The 25,767-nt window shown below is 28.8% G+C and overlaps 1 protein-coding gene across 4 annotated transcripts; it reads right to left on the bottom strand.

The window, feature by feature from the left end:
* Window positions 1-13,342: 13,342 nt before the first annotated feature.
* Window positions 13,343-24,181, bottom strand: LOC129976404 (zinc finger protein 569-like). Of its 4 annotated transcripts, none has more exons than XM_056089947.1 (3): window positions 24,013-24,181; window positions 22,747-22,843; window positions 13,343-17,671 (listed from the first exon to the last, which is right to left on the bottom strand). In XM_056089947.1, the coding sequence occupies exon 3, from the start codon at window positions 17,185-17,187 to the stop codon at window positions 15,826-15,828; it is 1,362 nt and encodes a 453-aa protein (XP_055945922.1). In that variant the 5' UTR covers window positions 17,188-17,671; window positions 22,747-22,843; window positions 24,013-24,181; the 3' UTR covers window positions 13,343-15,825. The 4 variants fall into 4 exon arrangements, with proteins under 4 accessions (XP_055945922.1, XP_055945921.1, XP_055945924.1 ...); XM_056089946.1 differs by having other exon boundaries at window positions 24,017-24,181; XM_056089949.1 differs by lacking the exon at window positions 22,747-22,843.
* Window positions 24,182-25,767: the final 1,586 nt, after the last annotated feature.

Raw genomic sequence — 25,767 nt, 5'->3', positions numbered from 1 at the left:
TCGTTAGGAGCAATTAACCATGTTTGTACTTTGCTAAATTAACCGAACAATTTTTTACATACTGAACACAAACTAGGTAGACCGAATTAAAAGAAAGGTAGCAAATTTGTTTGAGGGAAATAATGATGCAAGAAGCAATGAAAAACTAATTAACTTTTTGTGTGATTCTTTCTTATGAAGTATAAGCAAAATGATATAGAAAAATCATTTTATATGCGAGTTAATTTTTTTATTGTGCATTTTACATTTTAAAATCAACTGAATAATCTGAACATGTATTTTCTTCCTTATATTTAGATAATGTTGGAGAATTATTGGAGCAAGTGTCATTAGTTGTGAGGAAATTTTTTATATCTAATTCTGAATGGATATTCTCTCAATATTTTGCAATGAGGCTCAAATAATTGCATATATGATTTTCTTTCATTTATTAAATAATTATGAATTTCAATAATAAATAAAATACAAAAAATGATATGTTTGAAGAAAACCAGTTTTCAGTTGTATTAGGTATTTATATATTTACCACATGCTAACAATTAATTGCCAAGGATCATTGCTCATAAATTCTTTCATAATTTAATCTTGACTATAATCATCAACAGCATTAATTTAAAAAAAGGGCATCTTTTATTTTTTATGAATACTAAATATAAAAGTTATTTAAAAGCTGTTTATAACATATATAGTTATTTGTCTTATAATAAAAATGTGAATACAAATTTTGAAAATTTTAATATTAATATTTGAAATGGTTCTCAGGAAGAAAGATTGACAAAAAATGTATGGCATTGGCTATTTTAACATATTTATCACATACATTTGGTAAATAAGATTCAGATTTATAAGTAATTTTACAGTTATTTTTTCTGTATAATTTTACATGGTTAGTATGATTTTTAATAGCCAATCTAATGTTCCAAAATTTTCTATAATGATTATTATATATTACGGGTTCTGGTACGAATTTACCATAAGTTTAAGCTGGTTCATTTCAATTTTTTAATAAGTGGACTGTATTCTTATTTAAAATCAAACGACAATTCGAAAGCCAACTTTTTATTTCATCGAGGTTCGACGACCCCGCAATGACTACTTCGTACGAAACTGTTTTGCAAACTGATCCCTTGTCAGCAGGGTTACAATAATTTTATCGCTGAAGCCAAGCTAGCGTATGTTTGCTACATTCTTTCCAAAATGCGCCAACAAGGCGGTAACATTCCGCCCCGCGTTGCGTATTTATGCAACACAAGTTACAATTCAAGTTTCAAAGATATAATCAACATTATACAACAAAATAATTTTTTTTTCGAGTCCAAACATGAAAATATATATAAAAAAGACATAGAAATATAAATAAGTATGAAGCATAAATGTACAATTAAATATGTAAAAATAGAAAATAAACATTTGAATATGTACAGAATAATATACAGTTTTTTTATGTACAGATTAGAAAATCAAGTCTGAATGGGTAGGAGGCAAATTTTAGAGATTGGTCTTTTAAAATAACCATTTTTAGTTTTAACAATTACAACACGAACTTTGCCGTCCTGTCCGGGAATAACTTGCTTCCATTATTACCGAAATACACACTTTCTAGAGATCGGCCAGACCATGTCAACCTAAAATTAGTACAATCACAGCGAATCTTACAAAAGCATGAGGCTGATGTGAGCTTCGCTGTGATTGGACTCTTAAAGGTTAATATGAGCCTACCTATTCCTGCATTTATTGCTTATGTTTACACTTCGAGAACCGCATGCTAACCTTTGCTCTAAATATAATAAATTCGGTTTATCATATAAGAATATTCTGGTTTCTTTTTAAATTCATCTGTAATCTTTCTACTGAGTTTTAACAATGGCATATAATATGCTTTCTGAACAATGTTCATACATTCAGAATAATAAATAAGTATGAAGAAAAAAAAAAACTTACTTGTAATGTTTATTTAGGGCGAAAACTTATTGCATACTTTTATTTTCTTGTTTACTCATGATAGAAAATTCGTGATAGTAAATATGTATCAAGAAATTGTCATATTCTTTTTTATTCAGAAGTGAAAATTTATTACGTATCTTTATCTTTTTGTCTACTAATTATGGACGCGCATGAATCTTTCTAATCAAGAATGAATTAACTTTTGAAGTCTTTAAAAAATATTGTCTTATAATATTCCACCTTCCATGCTTACTATTTTCATCAATCACCATGTGTTTTCATTTAATGACTAATACTCTAACTGTATATAAATATTGTTCACTTTCTTTAGACTTTGCAGATATCCAAATTTGATAGTCTTGACATTTCTTTCTTTTGCTTTAACCCTTAACTGGGGACGTGTGGTCTGTGAGACCATTAGCGATGGATTTTCTGTCACCCCTATTCAATTTTTAGCTCAATTGTATAAATTGACGCTGTAGCTTCCTGTTTTGTGACCTTCAATATGCGTGCACTTTTTCAACTGATTTCAGCAGATGCTTTTTAAAATAATTCAGTTATTTATTTCTTGGAGCTCGGTCTCTAAGACCGCATCTCCCTGTTTGTGTCCTCTAAGACCGCATCTCCCTGTTTGTGTCCCAGTGATAAACAAGGCTTAGCAGGTGGCGCTAAAACTTGGGCTCCGAAATATAATCCAGTTTACTGATCCTGTTATTTAGCAATGCTCCAGACACTTTTAAATGAAGCAGAAAGTAAGTTTAGTGATAAGAATAATTGTACAGAAGAGTTTTTCGGTGAAAATTCGCATTCAACTAATTCTGATATGCATGTTCAAACAAAATTAATCTTTCCAGTGATAATATATTTTGAAAAATTTATAAAATATATTAATATACCAAAAGATATATATACAGAATTTATAGGTTGAATTTTATACTAGTTCTTAACCTGTTTGTTAAAAATGCCCCAGAAAACCGTGCTATGAAAGTCACACAACCCGATAAAAAAAGGTCCAATTTTACACATTGTCATTTTTTTTTTTCAAATAACTGTTGAATTTTACATTATATTGTCTTTTATGTGCCTTCATATAATGTAAAAATAAATATGATTTAAAAAGTAATATGCTTTTTCAAGAATATTATTTATTGCAAAGTGTTATTTGAGGAAAAAATGTATGTTCCAAAGCATTTACTTTTTTCAACGATATATTTTGAAAAATTTCTAAAACATATCTATATACCAAGAAAAATATCTGCAAAACATATTGGCAGTTTTACATACTGATACATTCATTAGAAAATTTAATTTGAGTGAAAATGAAATGCGTTCTCGTAGATCGCACCTCCCCAGTTAAGTCCTAAAATTTCACCTCCCCAGTTAAGGGTTAAATTCTTTACTCTACTGAATTTACTTTTATGGTTAATTTCGTTAGGAGCAATTAACCATGTTTGTACTTTGCTAAATTAACCGAACAATTTTTTACATACTGAACACAAACTAGGTAGACCGAATTAAAAGAAAGGTAGCAAATTTGTTTGAGGGAAATAATGATGCAAGAAGCAATGAAAAACTAATTAACTTTTTGTGTGATTCTTTCTTATGAAGTATAAGCAAAATGATATAGAAAAATCATTTTATATGCGAGTTAATTTTTTTATTGTGCATTTTACATTTTAAAATCAACTGAATAATCTGAACATGTATTTTCTTCCTTATATTTAGATAATGTTGGAGAATTATTGGAGCAAGTGTCATTAGTTGTGAGGAAATTTTTTATATCTAATTCTGAATGGATATTCTCTCAATATTTTGCAATGAGGCTCAAATAATTGCATATATGATTTTCTTTCATTTATTAAATAATTATGAATTTCAATAATAAATAAAATACAAAAAATGATATGTTTGAAGAAAACCAGTTTTCAGTTGTATTAGGTATTTATATATTTACCACATGCTAACAATTAATTGCCAAGGATCATTGCTCATAAATTCTTTCATAATTTAATCTTGACTATAATCATCAACAGCATTAATTTAAAAAAAGGGCATCTTTTATTTTTTATGAATACTAAATATAAAAGTTATTTAAAAGCTGTTTATAACATATATAGTTATTTGTCTTATAATAAAAATGTGAATACAAATTTTGAAAATTTTAATATTAATATTTGAAATGGTTCTCAGGAAGAAAGATTGACAAAAAATGTATGGCATTGGCTATTTTAACATATTTATCACATACATTTGGTAAATAAGATTCAGATTTATAAGTAATTTTACAGTTATTTTTTCTGTATAATTTTACATGGTTAGTATGATTTTTAATAGCCAATCTAATGTTCCAAAATTTTCTATAATGATTATTATATATTACGGGTTCTGGTACGAATTTACCATAAGTTTAAGCTGGTTCATTTCAATTTTTTAATAAGTGGACTGTATTCTTATTTAAAATCAAACGACAATTCGAAAGCCAACTTTTTATTTCATCGAGGTTCGACGACCCCGCAATGACTACTTCGTACGAAACTGTTTTGCAAACTGATCCCTTGTCAGCAGGGTTACAATAATTTTATCGCTGAAGCCAAGCTAGCGTATGTTTGCTACATTCTTTCCAAAATGCGCCAACAAGGCGGTAACATTCCGCCCCGCGTTGCGTATTTATGCAACACAAGTTACAATTCAAGTTTCAAAGATATAATCAACATTATACAACAAAATAATTTTTTTTTCGAGTCCAAACATGAAAATATATATAAAAAAGACATAGAAATATAAATAAGTATGAAGCATAAATGTACAATTAAATATGTAAAAATAGAAAATAAACATTTGAATATGTACAGAATAATATACAGTTTTTTTATGTACAGATTAGAAAATCAAGTCTGAATGGGTAGGAGGCAAATTTTAGAGATTGGTCTTTTAAAATAACCATTTTTAGTTTTAACAATTACAACACGAACTTTGCCGTCCTGTCCGGGAATAACTTGCTTATTCTTCCAAGACACCATTTAAAAGGTGGAAGGTTATCCTCCTTTAGTATAACCATATCATTTTCCTTTATATTATTTTTTGAAAACCGCCATTTTTTTCGGTCTTGCAAATGATTTAGACAGTCAATCGACCAGCGTTTCCAGATTTGTTCTACTATTTTTGTCAGTCTTTGCCAACGGGTTAATTTACTGTCTAGTTCGTTTATTACTGAAGGCTCTGGGATAGAATTTATGGGCCTCCCTATTAAAAAATGGCCTGGAGTGAATGGTTCTAAGTCCGAAGCATCGGAAGATAAAGGTGAAATAGGTCTTGAGTTTAGGATGCCTTTTATTTGAGTAATAACAGTTAAAAATTCCTCATAAAATAATTTTGCATCAACAACAGTTCTTTTTAGATGATGCTTGAAGGACTTAACTCCAGACTCCCACAGTCCTCCGAAATTAGGGGCTCGTGGGGGAAGAAATTTCCAAGAAATATTTTCCATTGCTAAAAACCTTGATAAATTTTCATCAGGAGAATGGACAAGTGAAGCGAGTTTTTTCAATTCTTTGTTGTCTCCTATAAAGGTTTTACTATTAGCATTAAATAAGATTGAGCATTTCCCTCGACGTGAGAAGAATCTTTTCAGGCAAGCAATAAATGCTTGTGATGTAATGTCAAAAACTTATTTCAAGATGTATAGCCTTAGTAACTAGGCAAACGAAAATAGCTACATACACCTTATGTAAATTACCCTTTCTTTGATTTTTGTACCTTATGAAAAATGGACCGCAAAAGTCTACATCTGTGTTAGAAAATACAGGGTTGGGATTTACTCGCTCTGGAGGTAAATTCCCCATTAATTGGTCTAAGGGAGTAGGTTTGCACCTAAAACAAGTTATACAGTTACGCACAACCTTTCTTGCGATATTTTTGCCTCCAATGGGCCAAAATTCTTGTCCAACAAAATGTAATAATGATTGAGGTCTTGCGTGAAAGTTCTTTAAGTGATAATACTGGAAAATTAGAGTGATAATTTTGTGCTTTTTAGGCAGTATTATCTGATGTTTATGATTATAACTAACATCTGCATGAACCAATCTACCACCTACTCTTAACAAATTGTCTGCACCTAAAAAAGCATTTAAAGGACTTATAGGACCCTTCTTCAAAGTTTCTCCGTTTTTTAGGGCCTTTATCTCTTTATAAAATTCACTTACCTGAATAATCTCCATTAATTTATTTTTTTGCTCTTTCCAATTCACTATTTGTGATTGGACCGGTAACTTTTGTTTTATTCTTAATATTGAATAAAAACATGCAAATAAAACTAAATACACGAATTAATTTTACATAGTCATTACTTATGGCTAAAAATTCCTCAAGAAATCAAATATTATTTACAGAAGATAAACTAATGTTTGACTGTAATTTAAGTTCAGTCAGATATTGTTCATCTGAAATTACAGACTCATCAAGTTCAACACTAGAATAATTTTTAGAGTCCGGTAAATAGTCAGGACCCCCCCAACATAAGTTGCTGGTTAAGAGTTCATGAGGGTTCAAACTTCTAGATATTATATCTGCAGGATTAAGTTGGGAAGAAATATGTTTCCAATGGAAGTTTTCTGTTAGAGTTTGTATCTTTGGTACCCAAGTAGCAACAAAAGTTTTTAGTTTATGGGGAGGTGTCTTTATCCAGGCAAGTGCAATTGTTGAATCTGTGTAACAGATTGTTTCACTGATTAGCATCTGAAGAGAAGGACGAATTCTTTCTGTCAACTGCGAGAGAAGGAGACACGCTGACAACTCCAAACGAGGGATCGAAATTATTTTATTGGGAGCGACTCGATTTACTGGCAATGAGTTTATTGACAGCTGTGCCATCTTCCATTAAAGACTTCATGTAAACTTCCGCTCCGAAAGCAGCTTCAGAAGCATCAGCATAACCTACTAAAATAGTTCTTTCATAAGATTTTGTCAAGATATGTCTAGGAATTTTGAGATTTTCGATGACTTTCAAAGATGTCACAAAATTCGACCATTCTGGCTGAATTGACTGAGGGAGAGTATCTTCCCAGTTCAATTGTTGGATCCATAATTTTTGCATAAAAATTTTGGCCTTTGTGATAACAGGACCAACGAGACCTAATGGATCATACAAACGAGCGATAACGGACAACACATCTCTTTTAGTGTAGAAAGGCTTGATCTTTAAGTCTACCTTAAAGAGAAAATAATCTTCTTTTGGTTGCCAATTCAGACCCAAAGCTTTTACTGAAGAATGTCGATCAACGAGAAAATATTGTTGGTTAGCTTCCTCAGAGCTATTATTTAGGAGTTCAGATGAATTTGAAGTTCATTTATGAAGCTCCATGCCACAAGTTTGTAGCATTTGTATCAACTGTCTTTGTAATTCCTGGGCTGCTTCTAAAGTAGCAGCACCCGAGACAAAATCATCCATATACACATCTGTTAGTGTAACTTGCGAAGCTAACGGAAATTTTTTCGCTTCATCCAAAGAGAGTTGCTTCAAACAACGAATGGCCTAGAATGGAGCCGATTTTGTGCCGTAAGTGAAAGTTAAGACAATAAGTAGTTGGAAACTCATTCATATTATCCTTCCATAATATTTTTAGCAGATTTCTTTGTGATTCATCAATTAATATTTGACGGTACATCTTCTTAATATCTGCCGTAAATGCGTATTTATAAGTCCTAAATCTAGTCATTATTTCAAAAATATTTTCTTTCACTGCACCGGCAAGAAGCAAATAGTTTAAACTTTGTCCCGATGTACTAGGGACAGTGGTATTAAATACAACCCTTAATTTTATGGTTGAGTTTTCGGGTTTGTAAACTCCATGATGCGGCTAATAATACTTCCTTCCTTTTAATCCTTCACACATGTCATTATTCACTTTTTCCATATGACCCAAACTTTCATATTCTGCAATAAATTCTTTATATAAATTTTGCATCATGGGATTCTTATGCAATCGCTTAACCGTTTGGGTAAGTCTAACGTTGGTTAAGGCTTTAGAATCACCCAACAAACCTTCTTTCATCGGCATTTTGACTACGAATCGACCATCCTTATTTCTAGAGTTCGTTTCTTTAAAATGCGCCTCGCAAAATTCTTCTTCAGTACTAAGAACAGTATTTTCTTCACTAATATTTTCCACTAACCAGAATTTTTCGATTACTTTTCCTATATTATCATTTCGAGAAACTAAACTACATAAATTATAGTACATGGCTCCTGATTGTTTGTATTTACATAGCCACCAGCGACATAACCAAATACAGAATTTTGAAATATTACTGAATTTAGAGATGAACGTATTTGTTCACCCTTAACAATTTCAAAGAAGGTTTCGGCACCCAAAAGGGCATCGATTTTGGAACTCCTTGTAAATTCCAGATCTCCAAGCATAACCTGTGGAATTTCTAAATTCTCTAAATTAACATTTGTTGCCGGAACCATATCCGTAATTTTATCTATTACAAAAAGGTTTGGGATAAAAAGAAAGATCCATTACAATTGGCTATATTGGCAACAGCCTCATATTCAATCGAAGTAGAAATTCCTCCCAATCCAGAAACCGATGTTTTTATTTTTTGTCTTCGTAAATTCGCATTGTCAGCAAACTGCTTTGTTACAAAATTTGCCTGAGAAGCACTATCTAGTATTACTCTAGCTCTCGAGAAGTGGCCATAAATATTCTGAATAAGTACTATTGCAGTTGCAAGTAGAACGCTTTTATTTTTTATAAGTAAGCAGGTAGAGGAAGTATGCTGTGAAGTGGCCGAAGTCACATCTGTTGGGGATAAGTCAGTTCTCGGCTCCGAAGGAATTGCTTCAGAATGAGTAACATTTTCTCCTCTGATCGAAGGTTTGCTATGTCTGTGCAAGAGATAATTATGATTACCATTGCAGATGTTACACAAGTACTTAGATTGGCGACAAAAAGCTAATTTGTGCCCTGGTTTTAAGCACAACACACAGAGGGAGAGATTTTTAACCATATTAAAACGTTCCACAGCATTTAAATCAAGAAAACTTTTGCATTTATAGATAGGATGATTTGCTGGTAGATGACAAACAGGACACTTTGATGAAGTGTCATTTACTTTTGTTACTAAAGTACGTGGTTTAAAACTTTGGGAAATAAATTTCGTTTTTGGTGGTTAAACGATATTACTTTGCAAATTTTCTAAAATTTGACATCTTTTTTCAATAAATTTTATAACGGTATCCCAACCAATTAGCTCATTTGACGTCAAAGTCATTTCAAATTGTTTACGCGATTCTTTATCTAATTTCTGCATAACAATATTAATCAACATAGCTTCACTTAGTTTATCCAAATCTAAATTCATTAATTTTAGAGCTCTTAAATGTTTATGTAATTGATCAACTAATGATCTTAAATCTTTAGCACTTTCATTGTGCAACTTTTCAATCGAAAATATTTCATTAATGTGAGTATTAACAATAAGTCTTTTATTATCAAATCTATCTTCCAAAGCTTTCAAAAAGGAATGAAATGTATCGTCATTCGATATCATCCGAGCCGCACTTCCAACTAAGTATGATTGTAAATAATTTGCGACTCTGAAAGTTGTTTGTTAGAAGAAATTGACGAATCAAATTGAGCTTTAAAAATGTTCCATTCCTCAAAATTACTCGAAAATTTTAGTAATGGGATTTCTGGCAGCTTGATATTAACATCATTAGATTTATTAATTTTTGCATTCCCATTTTCATGCATGCAATTATTAAAAAGTTTTTTCAAGCTTGCCTCCAATTTTAGGAGATCCGAGTCGATATCCTCGAAACTATTTTCAATTTCCACTAAATCTTCATCCTTTTTCACAACTTTGTAGTAGACTTGTCTTAAAAGTTCAGACTGTTGATTTAATTTACGCACTTTATCCAACTTGACTTCAATTTCTTCTATTTCAACATCCTCTAACTGCTGATCCTTTATTGACGTTAATAGTCTAGTTATTTGCTAGTATATTATTGGAAAAATATCATTCTTCATAAAAGGAGTTTAAAAAAAACTGTAACTAGAGTTTTTAATGAAAGCAACTCAAGAAAAATAATTATAACTCGATAAATATTTCAAATATTGACAACATCTTGGTATCGTTTGAAAGCTAAAGGATCAGAGAACATTATTAAGCAATAAAAAAGAATTCGATATTTTGAACGATTTTCGAAGTTTTAAGTGTGTACATACACCTTAATTTTCTTATCTTTTATTTTCTACGGATTAGGTATCACAGTGTAAAATTATTACTAAAATTTCGTCTTTCTCAGCTGATTATCTGTTTCTGTAGTTGAAGGGCTAAATTATTACTTATAATATAAAGGGTGAACAACTGGTCACCGAAGGCGGTTAGTTTCTTTTAGGCTAAAAGAATATCTATCAGTCTTTTGTTTATTTTATGAAAAGGATTAATTTTGAATAATATTTACCTCCAACGTCGAATTCTGATGCTATATTGTAATTCTTCTTTTCTGCTTGACTCAAAGACGGCAATAAGGAGCGGACCCCCCATCCTTTCCATCAAAAATGTCATTGCTGAAGGTCAGTACCTCCATTTTAAAAATGTCAGATCACTTAAATTGATGAGAATAATATTAATGCATTTTTTTTCTAAATTAATAGAAACATTTTAAATTCAATAGGTTATAAATGGTAATTGAATATTTAAGTAAAAATTCTTTGATTATTTTTCATTTAGTTTTCTTCCGGATTGAAATCTATCAGAGATCCATACGGAATCTGTAATGCAAGCTGAAAGAGACCGTTTTTTTTCTTCTTCTTTTTTTCTAAAATAGTTGAGAACTGTTTGTGGAATAGTATGATTCAGTTGTCTCCGTTATTTATTCAAACTGATATTATCAAAATAGACAAATTTTGAAATATAGACAAATTATCGCAATTTAAAGCAAGAAAAGTGACATTTTCATATTTGTATGTCTTTTCGATATCTGTTTCTATGTTTGTTAAATTTTATTTTCAGATTTTTTTTTTTTTTTAGTATTATATCAAAAGTATAAATTTATTGCGACTTATTATGCACTTTTGTACCTCCCTCTAAAATTGAATTGAATTTTGTCTTTATTTCAAATTATCAGAAGATAAGCTAGATTATAGAATATGCCATTTGAGTTATTGAAAGCTGATATTGTTTATTTCACTTCGAAGTTCAGAAAGAATATAAAAATTTCTCATAATAGTAATCTGTTTATAATAAAATTTATTATAATTCATAAAAGAATGTGTGTGTGAACATAAAAGTTTAGTGACTGTAACATATAATGGTTTTTTGGACTCAGGCCCCATAGGCAGGTAGATTTTACAGGAATAATGCTTTTAAAAGTCACGACGAAACTTGCCATTTTACAAAGAAAAATGAACTGATTTTTTGTGCAGTATCTAATTGCAATCAAGTCATTTATAATCTATGGCATTTACATAAACATCATAGTGCTGAGCATCAAATTCAGAATGTCAAATCATTTTCTTTTGATTCTTATAAGAACTTTAAGATTTTGTTAAAAGCTGAAAGCCCTTCTATTTAGGCTTTTTTCGGGAAATTGTGGCGGATTTGCGATGAGCGAGGATAGAACCTGGGACCTTACGGTTCGCAGCCGAGTAACATGACCACAATACAAAACCAATTGCTCGTGCAGCGTAGCTGTTAACTGGCTTATAAGCTTTCATTACAAAATCAGCAGGCAAAAAAGTTTTTGGTGATAGAACATTTCATTATTATAATTGCCATTTTTTTTATCCCTCGTATCTGTCAAGAATTCAATCAAGAGTAGAACGACATGCTAGTCCTAAAAATAGAAAAAATTCCCTTTCCATCTAATTTGCCCACTTAAAATTTGTGTTTGTGAACATAAAAATTTAGTGACTGTAACATATTATACAGCTCATAATCATTATATTGGATATGAGAATACAAGATGCCACTCACTTAAAGAAAGTTCACGTGATTTAATTAAATGATATTTATTGTTATCATTTCATGTTTTGAAAATAGTAAGCTTAATTCATAGTGCTGCAGGTTGACGGGATAAAAGAAATTTCTGCCCAACAAAAGTTTTTGTTTCTCTGAAGACTACACAGTCTTATGCAAGGCATCGACATAATTTAGTAAAGCCAATTAATGATGCTATGTCTATTTTCTGTACTGAGGAGAAGTTAAAAAATGAAAAATGTAATCCCATTTTAATTTTCAAATTACAAAAGTCAGATACTATCTTTGGACCTTCTTCTTTGGATAGCTTACCAAATCGTGAAAATTCTTTTGCATTAGGTTTTCAAACTAGAGCACAAAAAGACGTGCTTATGAAACACTCCCATAAAATCTTTTGCATTTTTTCTTCTTTCATTGCATGTGCAAGCTGAGTATCCTGTTAGTATTCTCCAGGGATATCCTGTTGCACATTTTATTGCAAGTTATTTAGATTTTCGTACATTGGTGGCTTTATCTTCCAATTTACATGATCGAATTCCTAATTTGAAAGTGAATACAGGCATGATTGATGATGATGGTTTTACTTTTAATTCTGCATTTGGTCGAGGATATCAAGCATCTATTGTGTCAGTGGCTTGTATACCGTGCTTGGAAAACGCAGTTGACTGTTAACGTCCGTGATAAACGTCTCCGTATGAGTTATTAAATATAATGAATGAAAAGTTTCTAAAAAATTTTGAATATATAGCCTCAATTTTCATTAGAATATATTTATATGAATGCCGGAATTTATTTGGTTATTTTGTAAAAAATTATTCTGCTAGAAAAGCATTATGGGCTACCTGCTATACACAGTTTTCACATGGTGACACCAATACAAATAACTACTATGAATCGTTTCATAATCAGTTAAAATCTATATATTTTGAGCGTAAATTCATTAGGCGCATAGGTGAGCTAATTTCAACTCGTTTAAAGATAGAAACAGATAGGTTTTAAAGTATTCTTCTAATGTTGTAAATAATGTTCAATTAAATTCAAATTTCTATAAAACTATTGAAGAAAAGCATGAAATGTGAATATAAATTCCCATTAATGATATAGTTGAACAGGGTGATCAATAGTTAATAAATTCATAGACAATAAAGGGATTAGTATACTCAGTAAAAAAAATTACAGATGTTTGCCATTTATTAGATCATTGCTGTTTTAAATGTGCCGATATTAACTGTGCAGTACTATGTAGTCATTTGTATGTGTGTTCTTGTGAAGACAATAGTAATCTTTACTAGCATATTCATAGTAAACATTTATTATATTCTGAAATAAAATCATGCATAACAGATGATTTTTATGCCGTTAAAAATGAAAGGAATGCACAAAGAATTGACCTCCAAATCTTAAATTTGGAATTGAAAAATAATATTTCGTCTGAATGTTTTAACACAAAAGAAGAAGACCATATTTATAGAAAAAAAATAATTAATTAAACTGTGTTAAAAATCTGAAAAAAAAGAAGTCTCTCATAATATATGAACACTATTTTTGAACTAGTTTTTCCTTATCAAATTTAATTTGGAGGCTATATTATTACTTGCATTTGCTTTTTTAGTGAATTGGATATGAAAAACTCTGTAAAATCAAGGTAATTTTCATTTTTTATTTAAGAAAGGAGGTTTCACTATAGTGTTTACAAGTGTTTGTTTAACACATAATGAGTCTGAAGAATTAAGAACTTTTTATCCAACAGATTTATATCCTCCTAATATTGACGACAATCTAATTCTTTTTATCTAAATGATGAATGAAACAGCTTGTCACTGAAATATTAAGCAATTTTTATTTTTAAGAAGTCAATCATGTGGTTATTTCTTTTAATTGTTTAGCAACTTATGTTCGTTGCATTATTTTTATTCGTGTAAAAGAAAGTTCATTTTAATGAAAAATATTTTCAACAGAGTATATGTTAATAGTCTGAATACAATTCTGCAGTGACTGAGTATGACTTTTTTTATTAAATAGAGAATTGCTTAGGTCCCTCTAGATTTCTTTTTTTTTTTTGTGGAATTTCCAAAATAGTTTAATTTTGTACTCTCGCTTAGTGTACAAAAGACGTGCAAACTTAAATATTATAATAATTAATGATATTAATTTTAGAACATTATTTTAGAGCATTGTTATATTTTGTTGTTTCATAATTTAAAATAAATATATCAAATCTATAATTAAATATTATTTAGATTGTGTTTAAAATGTTTCACTTTTAAAACATATTTTGTGCGGAATTCTCCGAAAATTTAATTTGGCATTGCGATATACTGAACTTTAGAAAGTAATCCGCAGTAAAATTTTTTGCTATTTCAGTTTGATGAAATTTTCTTCTTAAAACTATTTATATAGATATTGTTGAGGACAGGAAAAGAAAGATGACCCCTTGAGGGTTTAATTGGCATTCGAAGACTTCGTTTTAATCCGATTCACTACCTGACTTAAAATCTTCAACTTCTTGGAAATGCTCTTTTTAAGAATTCTTATGATGATGAATGGGTTTATTTGTCTATTTCACCCCTTTAAAGACTTTCGTTCAGTAAACGTTATTCTGTCTGAATACAAAAAACACAATTGCCCAAATGATAGAAATCGTTTTCAGATAAATTTTTTAGAATTGCAAATAAGACCTTTATTTAGACTTTAAGAATACATTGTGAACAGAGACATTGTGATTGAGATAAGATCATTTTAATAAAATCTATCATATTTTACAATTCCAAATATTCTGAATGTTATATTATGAAAGAAGTTACTGATTTCGTTGTTATAATAAGATTATTTCTTGAGTACCAATGTAAAAATACTATAGTATCTGATTTAAGGAATACCACTGATTCTTTTGAGAAATGGCTTTGATGTAATTTATTGAAATTATATCTTTCATATAGGAAAAATTTATCATATATTTTTAATTTTATTAAAATTGATTTTAATACATAAGCTGTAACCTCAAGGAAGAGCTTTATTTCAATTAAGAGGACCAATGATTCAGTTTAAAGATATACCAATATGGAATAGTTAAGGATTTCTATATTATTTGCTTAAAATTATCTGGATTATTTTTTGGATGGTATGCGATTTCTATTTTGATAATTGTTCAAATGATTATTTAGCAAGATAACTTATAAAAGCATTATTTTTACTACTACTGACATATTTCAGTAACTCATAATAATAAAATAGTATTATATAAAAATACTAAAAATAAATATAATATTAAGAAATAATTTCTTCGATGTTAAGAAAATTTTCAAAATACTCAGGAAAAAACTAAACACTCAATATATGAATGCACTATAAACTGAATTTTATAAAAAAAAGGCTCATTTTTAAAAAAATTCAATAATAATTATGTCTTATAGTGCACACACTCACTTCATTAGGAAGCAAAATTGAAAAGTAATGAATCAGTTAAACAGTGTAGGATGTTTGTATAAATTTTAGTTAATTCTTTTAATGATTGGTATGAAACAGAAACTACTATTTCTATATTCTACTAGTCAATATTTATTTCATGAGAATTTTGAATATTTAGAAGCTACAGCAATTATTTTCTCTTTTTGTTAGTATTATTTAAAATTATTTATCGATTATAAATTAAACTATTATAAATGAATATATAAATTCAACATTGAAATTGCATGAACATTAATTGAAATAATGTAAAAAATACATAAAACCATGAGTGCTGGTCAAAAGGAAGTAAAGATAATTAGAGTGAATCGTTCATAAAAAAAATCCATAAATTAAATAACTATTTAAAGCAGGCACAAATTTAGTGGGAATTTATTTAAATTACTACACAGTATCAATTATTACTCTGTATTATTTATGCGAAAATACTTAATCGCACACATTATTAGCATATGGATTATCTTTCGTATGCGTCCTTAAATGTATCTTTAAACTTCTTTTGTAAGAAAACGCTTCACTGCATACCTCACAAACATACGGTTTCTTTTTCGCATGCGTTCTTAAATGTCTCTTTAAATTTGATTGCTCAGAAAACGCTTTACTGCAAAGCTCACAAACATATGGTTTCTCTTTCGTATGCGTCCTCAAATGTGTCTTTAAACTATTTTTGAGAGAAAACGCTTTATTGCATATCTCACAAACATACGGTTTCTCTTTCGTATGCGTCAGTAAATGTATCTTTAAACTATTTTTGTGAGAAAATGCTTTATTGCATATCTCACAAACATACGGTTTCTCTTTTGTATGCGTCAGTAAATGTATCTTTAAGCTAAATTTTTGAGAAAGCGCTTTATTGCAAATCTCACAAACAAACGGTTTCTCTTTCGTATGCGTCAGTAAATGTATCTTTAAACTATTTTTGTGAGAAAATGCTTTATTGCATATCTCACAAACATACGGTTTCTCTTTTGTATGCGTCTGTAAATGTATCTTTAAGCTAAGTTTTTGAGAAAACGCTTTATTGCAAATCTCACAAACAAACGGTTTCTCTTTCGTATGCGTCAGTAAATGTATCTTTAAACTATTTTTGTGAGAAAATGCTTTATTGCATATCTCACAAACATACGGTTTCTCTTTTGTATGCGTCAGTAAATGTATCTTTAAACTAAATTTTTGAGAGACCGCTTTATTGCAAATCTCACAAACATATGGTTTCTCTTTCGTATGCGTCCTTAAATGAGTCTTTAAATGTCCTCGTTGAGAAAACGCTTTATTGCACATCTCACAAACATACGGTTTCTCTTTCGTGTGCGCCCTTAAATGTATCTTTAAACTATTTTTCTGAGAAAACGCTTCCTTGCATATCTCACAAACATACGGTTTCTCTTTCGTATGCGTCCTTAAATGACTCTTTAAAGTTCCCAGTAAAGAAAACGCTTTTTTGCAAACACAAACATACGGTTTCTCTTTCGTATGCGTCCTTAAATGTGTCTTTAAATTTCCTTTGTGGGAGAATACTTTACCACACACATTACAAGCGTATGGATTATCTCCTGTATGCAGATAATGTACTTTTAAATGTACCTTTAAATTCCTTTCGTGAGAAAACGCTTTACTGCAAACCTCACAAATATACGGACTCTCTTTCGTATGCGTTCTTAAATGTGTCTTTAAAATTCCTTTGAGAGAAAATACTTTATCGCACACATTACATACAAATGGTTTCTTTTTAATATGCTTCGAGATTTGTGGCATTATATATTCCTGCGTAGAAAAGACTTTAGTACACATTTTGCAGAATTCTTTGGTAAGCTTACATATATTCCAATTTGGAGTGCTTTGATTAGAAAATATTTTATATTGTATGATCCACAGATAGGCTTTTCTTTCACAAAGTGTTAGAATATGCCTCGCTACAGCATGCTTTTTAGAAAATCTTTTGCAACACAAGTTAAATCTGATTAAAAGTTTTCATCATGTTAAAACATAAGTATCTGTGAAGTTAAGCCGAAGTATCTATTAGATATGCTGATATTGTGCATGCTACATATTTTTTTAATTTTTCAGAGAATTACTTGCTTTCTTTGCATATATAACATAACTTCTTTTCTTAATCATTGAGTAGATGAGATAGCAAGCCTTGTTAAAAAGTACAGAATTAACTGCATATATTTAACCCTAAGCAAGCAGGAATTGTTAAACTTCTATTGTTCATATATTTTAATCTTGATGATTTATAGGCAATATTTTTTTCTCTGTGCGTTGGTTCCATAACCTAAAAAAGATAAATTTTATTAATCTTTGCACCTAAAGTTAAACGTTCAAAATTAACAAAATTACAAGCCTACAAAAATGAAAAATATTTCGACAACGTATTACAATTTATTATAATATATATTGTGTATATTACGCACTCTGCAATATATTTTTAACACCAAACGTATTATGCTACTTATTTATTATAATTTGTATTATAGATAAAACATACAGTACTTTCACGTCTTAGTTATAAATGTTTGTGTATAAATATGAAAAAAAAAAAAAATCAATCGAATCTTACATCAAGAAGTCAATGCCACATAGAATATTTTACTAAAAATTCGCTTTAAATATGTTAAAATTAGGTTATGCATTTAATTCAATTAATGCAAATGTTCAACTATACAATTTTAAGCTAAAGTAAAGCAACTCGTTGCAGAATTACATTTTGTCAAGATATTCCTGAAAAATAGCAGAGTTTAGATTAGTTAAATACACACGCACACACACATACACAAACGCAAACGCACACATAAAGAGAGCTACAGAAATAATAAAGAAAACAAGTAATATATATATATATATATATATATAAAAATTAAAGTCAATTCCTACTTAGGACAATAAAAAAAATTTATTTTAGTTACTGTTTATTAAATAATTACAATTAATATAAATATGTATATACATATGACAGAATTACAATATTAAGTGGTAAAATTTTTTTAATTGAATTCCTACTTATTTTCTTATATTATTTATGTATATCTTATATTATTCATGATCGGGTGTCGCGTCAGTAAACTTAGAGCTTGGCGACATTGGCGATCAAATAGAAATTACTGGACAAATTTAATTCAATAATTAATATATGGAAAAAAACTGTATTAACATCAAGTGTCATCCACTACAAGATTAAAAAAATGTATTTGAAGTTGAATGGATGAATAAAAAGTATTTTATTAACGACTGAGAATTTGAACAATTTTATATATATATATATATATATATATATATATATAGGGAGAGTATGTTGTAAATGAAGTAATAGCAATTGAATTATAGAGAAAGAAATAGTTTCATAACGTTTTCTTCACGTAGAACACTTGAAACAAATTTGATAGTTGGAGAAGAAATAACACATCCTTTAAACTATTAAAATCCCGTTTCATAAGAGATAAATGAAGTGCATTATGTATATCTACTTAGAATAAAAGAGAACAAGCATGTGTGAGTTCGCATGCTACAGGATAAATTGTTTGGTCAAGGAAAACGAAATTTGGCACAAATATTGTTTGGCAGGTTAGAATATGCACCAAGTAATTCTTTTTTTAAATTTTAATTAATTGAAAATATCAAAATTTAGTTAAATTTTGGTATTTTTCCTACTAACTCTCAACAATATTATTTTGTTAAACTGCTTTATGAAATATTTTAAAATAATAATATAAAAATTTTCTTTTCCACAATACCAATTAGTTTACCGTGCACCCCCCCCCCCAATAAGTAGCAACTTTTTTTTTTAATGGTTTGATGAAAATAATTTTTTTAAAATCTACTTTTCATCAATACATTTTGTTGCAAAGGAAACAATACATTTTGTTGCAATATCACGGAAAATGATTTTGTTTATTACTTGAGTAGCGTGTTTGAGAAATAACTAAGCGAAGTTACAGTACGACAAATGTTAGAAAACAAATGAAGCCAAAATTAGTAAAACTATGATCGTATGGAACTTCATACACAACGAACAAAACAGAACATTGATTCTGAAATAACACGGTTGTAATGGCTGCAGGAATTCGGTATATAAGATATTGTGTTGAGAAAATCAAACATTAAGTAATGCATAATGAATTGGAACGAAATATAGCCAATATTCTCTACGAGCCAGATGGTCGTCAAAAGAGGCTAGTTTGACATAATATCTGAAGGAGTTCTTATATTAGAGCCAGTGTCTTCATTAAATTATAATTATCATCCAAAAGAAAATACTTATCATATTCATCAACGATATGCAAAGTATCTTAAATTGATTGATGTTTTCTCTCAGTACTTTGCGTACAATGAAATACACTACTCGTCAAAAGTATTGCAAGTAAGAGAAATTTCACATTTTTTTAAGAATGAAGCCCTTAAAAGTAATATTTTTTTCATTAAAAGTGATATTTTCTAGTATAAATGTGGTGGAGAAATTTCAAGCTATTGCGTCATCCATTATCCAAATATGAATTGCAAAATTATTCTTTTTTTGTGCCAGCTCTTTGGTGAACAAAAATATAAATATTATATTCTCCCACAATTTGCAATTAAAGAAATACCTGAAATCTGCCCATTCAAATTGGTGTTCCTCTTATTTATATACATGATGAAATAAGTATTCCAAAATACACAAATTCAGGAAAAGGCACGAGCGCTTCCATTTGCCTATGGTCATCAAATTCCACATTTTTTTTTCAATGTAATCTTTGTAATGGGTTTGAATGGTTCAAAGAATTTATTTTTTTCATTTTAAAGGACTGACAAAGATCAATTTTTATGATAATAAAATAAAGCTCCTGCAACAGCAAAAAATAAATAAATAAAAAATAACAGGAAGAAGATAGAAAAAATATCATTATAGCTTAGAGAAGATTGTTTTTTTAACTACATCTTGGCAAAGAAACAGTATACAGTATATGGCCTCAGTTCCCACCAGATAAGCTAGTAAGTTGGCAAAAAATCTTCTGTAATATTAAATCCACTACAAAAGAGCTATTTTTAAATTTTTTTAATTATACAGCATACTCTATACCTATCTACTTCTTAGGCCTTTCCGTAGTAAATAAAATTTTTTAGTTGTTAGTATTTAGTTTTATTATCTTTTCAATAAGCACAAGTAAAAATTTTTTGACTGCATGTCTATACCTCATAAAACATTTCTTTAGAAAAAAATGGCACGTTCATCCTTAAAGGTTCACTATTCCTGCTCTATACCAATCTAGTTCTTAGGCCTTGTCTTTTTTTAAGTGGTCATTTTTGCACTTTTTTCTACATGCACATTGTCAGAAACAAATCTCACCTCTCCTTTGGTATGATCTCTACAAAGTTGAAAATAACTAATTTTAAGATAATTTTACTCCATTCTACTCTATTTATATTTAAATCATCTTAGCATATTTCAGTATTTGTAAAGTACACTTCTGACCTTTTAAAGTAAATACATTTTGTTTTTCATGGTGATCACCTAGTTTAAATTTTTAAAAAATGTATACAAGATAAGCCGAAGATGGTTACCACAATGCAATATAAATAAATTAAAAGATAAATATAATTTTAAAAAATTGTAGTTAAAATAATCTTTAGCTAATTAGCACATTTCAGAACTTTTAAAAAAGGATTTTGTACTATATGAAGTTAGTATGTTTTGTTTTCTCCTGATGATAAATCAGTTTAAATTCACAAAACAATGTATACAAGATATGGCAAAGATTGTGTAAAAAAATAATAATAAATAAAGCACATGGTAGAGATTTTCCACTAGTTTGTATCAAATCAAGCTAAAGAGCAGAAGAATTTTAAAATAATAACATATTTATCACCTATAAAAAAACATACATTAGAAAAAAATTCAGCTTCTTAAGAGCTGAATTTAATTCCCTTAATAGAATGCAGGAATACATAATAATTTTTATAATGAAATACATATTGCATACAGTAATACTGCAAATTCTTACAAAAATAAACATTACGAAAAAGTACAGGCTCAAGTTCAATTTCCTAATGTTTATCTTAAATTAGCCTAATTACTTTATTCTAGAATTTTCTCTTATTCCCTGATGTAAATTATATTTTTTCAATTAATTATTTCAAACATGCATGTAAAAAGTTGTTAACACTGTGTTTCCCGCACCACAAACAAAGGGATAATAATTACAAACACCCACTCATTCCTTTCAAAGTTAATCATGATTTCATTTTCTGAATTGACATGTGTCAAAGAAATTCTATTAAAATTACTTAGTAAAATCGGTTTCCTCATATGATTAGTTGTGAATGAATACATTCCAACTTCAACCCATGTACAAACTTTGCCTTCCCATAGAAAAATAAATTGAGATTTATTCTAAGAGTCATCTTTTTTCGATACGCATCTGTCAAAATTATTTTATATATATATATATATTTATGTTTTCACAATTTATGTTATTAAAGATAAGAAAAGAAATCCAAAAACCAAGATAAAAAAAGTTATTGTAGAGAAGTGAATCAGAGTGTTATTAATTTTCGTATTATCATACAAATATCAATGCATCTACAAATATCTAATATCATATTATATCTAGAATGTTATCAAATTTTGATGGCATAAAAAGATCAGAATTGCACAAGAAATCTCAAAAGAATTGAACCATATTATTCCAAATACACACAACTTTATGTTTTAAAGCAGTGATTTATATTAAATGAATAACAAGTATTGATGGCAGAAAAAATAAATATTTTCAATATCCTGTTTGCAGGTCAATCTCTCTCAACTTCCTCCTCCTTCCTCCAATGTCCTCATCTCCTTCATTTAAGAAGTCAAATATATATGATTTCTAAAATTCTTAAATTTGGATTCCTTGTTTTTATTCTCTTAGAAATTAGATAGATTAAAATTAGCTATAAATTAGATAGATTAAAATTAGCCATATAACTGATTCTATTATTCTAGCAGACTGAAATGAAGTACTATATTGCAAAAAGTTTTAATATTTTTCACAGCAAATTTTTATAATTAAGAGAGTTGCTATTATATTACCTACTCAAAAAATTAATACTCAATACTTTACTAATTCAATCACTGACAGGAGAACATGTAATGTCTGATAGTTCTTCTGAAAACTTCATAATAGTTTGAAATTGATAGTACTTTAACTTAAGCAGTTCTTTTCAAAAACATATGTGACATTTCACACTTTGAGGAACCTATTTTAAAACCGCTTATTCCGAACATCATTCGAGCTTAGTTTCTTCAGCACACTGGAATGCATGGGTTTCTGTTTCAAAAATAAAAAAAATTATCTTCAGCCATAAAAAATCCATAACGAAAATTCATAAAAAACCTACCTGTCCCCAAATCAATCTGTGTGAGCATTTTTAATGAACAAATTAGGTGCCATGGATATTGATTCAATCACATTTGGCTTCTGAGAATTTTTATACACTAAATCAAAAGAAATTTGCATTATCTTAAAAATAAATTTTATAAGAATATGCACAATAGGAAATGAGGTTTTAATGATATAACTGTTAATACTATTTTGATGAATAAATACTTTTCTTTAAATTAGGCTCTTTATCTTCAAAGAATATTTATTATGTTTCTTAATTAATGAAACGGAACTGTCATATTCTACTTGACAGATATTTTCGGTTTCATTTCCACTGATAGCCTCAGCATGCGAATTATTTGGGGACAATTTCTTGCAAAATATAATCCTAGTTATTTTTATTTCAGCTCTTGCATCTTTATAACATATCTTAAAGACATACAAGAAGCCAGATTAAATGATTTTCTCATGCTTAGAGAAGAAACAAGACATTAAAAGGGCCTCTGAGGAAACAACACAATTGTTTGAAAGGCATGGAACACTAACCCCTTCGGCCCTTACTATTCCAGAATAATCAATGGTCTATTTTCTGCTGCGACTAGTAGTTTCTTACAGCAGACCAGTGAGAACTCTTCCATGTTTTGGATTCCTAAATAATTTTTGAGTTTAAAATACATGCATACATTTCTAATTTACCAGTGGATTATATAAAACAGTATAAATAACATTTCTGACATACATATAAGTACTTAATACATTTTATTTTTCTTACATTCAGTAATCATTCTATGCTTTTACATGTTGGAATCTATGTAAAATGCTTAAAATTATAATATAAGTAGGCAATATAGTTAGTTGAAAATTGAAATTTATACAACATAATTTCAAAACAACAGTAGGAGAAAGAATGTAAATAAAAAATGGTGTGGCAAAAGTAACCATTGATTATTTTTCTCATTTGCCCATTCTTCTATATGATATATTTTTATGGCGAATAATTTTATCTAATTATAAATCTTACAAGAAAAATTTGTATTGGCTTTATTTTCAACATTAGTTGAAATAAGATATATATATATATATATATATATATATATATTAGATTCTCAAAAAAAAAAAAAAAAAAAAACAATACTTCAAGTGCTTTTTATTTACTGAAGAAGCAAGCACTAAATTTTCAATATAACAATTATCTGATTTTAGCGATATATAAGGACTTTTAATTTTTCAAAAAATAAGCTCTTTCAAATAGAAAATGAATTTCGAACCAATTAAAACTTACTCACAAATATTTCAAAATTAAGGAAGGAAGGAATGGAGGTTTGTTTTCCGGCGTATGCTCCTGAACGGATTCTTAGCTTGTGCCGGATTAACAAAATCAAAACACGAATATCACAAAAATTTTAAAATCTGCCAGAAGCCACAATCAAAATTAAGAACAGAAGTTCGATTCAAACGAGACTCGTTAACCGGAGGACGCTTGAACCCCCCATTTGAAGTTGAAAGGGGGGGGCAGGGGGGGAAGCAGCACTGGAGGACGGATTTCATTCCGCTAGTGATGGAAATGGGGGAATCGATGTATGGTTGCTTTCAGAAAAGCTTTTTTCGCCAAAATTTGAAAATTTATTTACCCGCCAAGAATGAAGCGCATTTTTGGAATGTATAGGGTGGAGTGTGGACGAATGTCGGTTGGATCTATGATGAAGGCAGACCTTATTTATGCACGATCTTTTTTAATAAAAGAATAATACCGTGTTATATTATATTTATTTTTGCTCATAATTAAGTTTTATGAATCTAATTTTTGACTAGAAATTAATGTTGACTGTGGCTGGGAACTTGGGAAAGCTGAATTTTCTACAGGCGCCTTTTATTTATAATTAATTAAATGGCAAGAAACTAATATGTTAACTCATAATTAAATTCTATCTTCTATTGGTTTGTTAAATGAAATTTAAAGATTTCACAAAGTAATGGAATGAACTTACAAGTTTCATTTAAATTCTTAATGGAAGCTAAAAATGATGCTTTATTCGGAATACAAATTCGATGTAGTTTTCATTTTATTTCTTGCAATTTGGCTGTATTCATTGGAAAGTATTTTAGTTTTTTTATACTATTAATTTTAATGCCCATATTTTGTTTGTTTGTTGTTGTACAAAGCTAAATGTTTTTTTTTTAATTAGCTAAAAAAATTTTAAATGATGCTTTTAATGTGTTATAGAACATTTAAAACATTTTTTATAACTGCAGGCATGCTTTGATTTTGTTATTTGCTAGTATTTATAGTAGCAATAAAGCATTTATATTTTGTGGTCTAAAAATTGCAATAATAAAAATCTGTAATCTCTTTCTTGCAGTTTTGTCCATTCTTTTTTTTAATGTTGATAATGTGCATGATGAACTCTTTAAAATTTGTTTTCAAATTGAATAATTCATACTTGTAAAGATATATATATATATTATTTTAGTTAAGTTTTTGATAAAATATGGCTTATTCTCCTTTAAGAAAGTATGATAACCAAAAATCCTCAAAGGAATCATCAAAATATTCAATATTTTCTATTTAATAAAAACTAATTTTTGTTTTGTTAAAATAAGATTTATATTGAATTAAAAATTATATGCAAAAGCTGATTAATATTACATGATTTTAAAAAGTACTTTTTCAATACATATATTTCTTATTCTAATTTATTAATTTTTTTCATAAATGCTTAATACATTTATTTATGCATACAGCAATTTAATTCTTCTTTTAATGCTAAAAATCAGAATTTTGATTGAAAGTAGCCAAACTAAATTTGAAAAGGTAATAGAATCAATTATTTCTAATTATACGATTGGTGTAATAATATTTTAAAAGAAAATTTGTATTAAAAATTCTAATATCTTGGATAAATTTGTTCTAAATGTTGAATTTTCTACTTTTATAATAATGCACAGAAGTTAAAACTTTTAAAGAAAATTTGGAATGTAATTTTTAATTTCAAAAAATAAAAATTATTTTTTAATTTAATATAAAAATATTAGTGTA

The sequence above is a fragment of the Argiope bruennichi genome, chromosome 7 (assembly GCF_947563725.1).
Source record: "Argiope bruennichi chromosome 7, qqArgBrue1.1, whole genome shotgun sequence".
Classification (NCBI taxonomy): domain Eukaryota; kingdom Metazoa; phylum Arthropoda; class Arachnida; order Araneae; family Araneidae; genus Argiope; species Argiope bruennichi.
This window is presented reverse-complemented; position numbering and strand designations above follow the sequence as displayed.

What these genes read in the sequence shown, in the direction of transcription:
- LOC129976404 (XM_056089947.1), bottom strand. Translation starts at nt 17,187, where the DNA reads ATGTGTACTAAAGTCTTTTCTACGCAGGAATATATAATGCCACAAATC.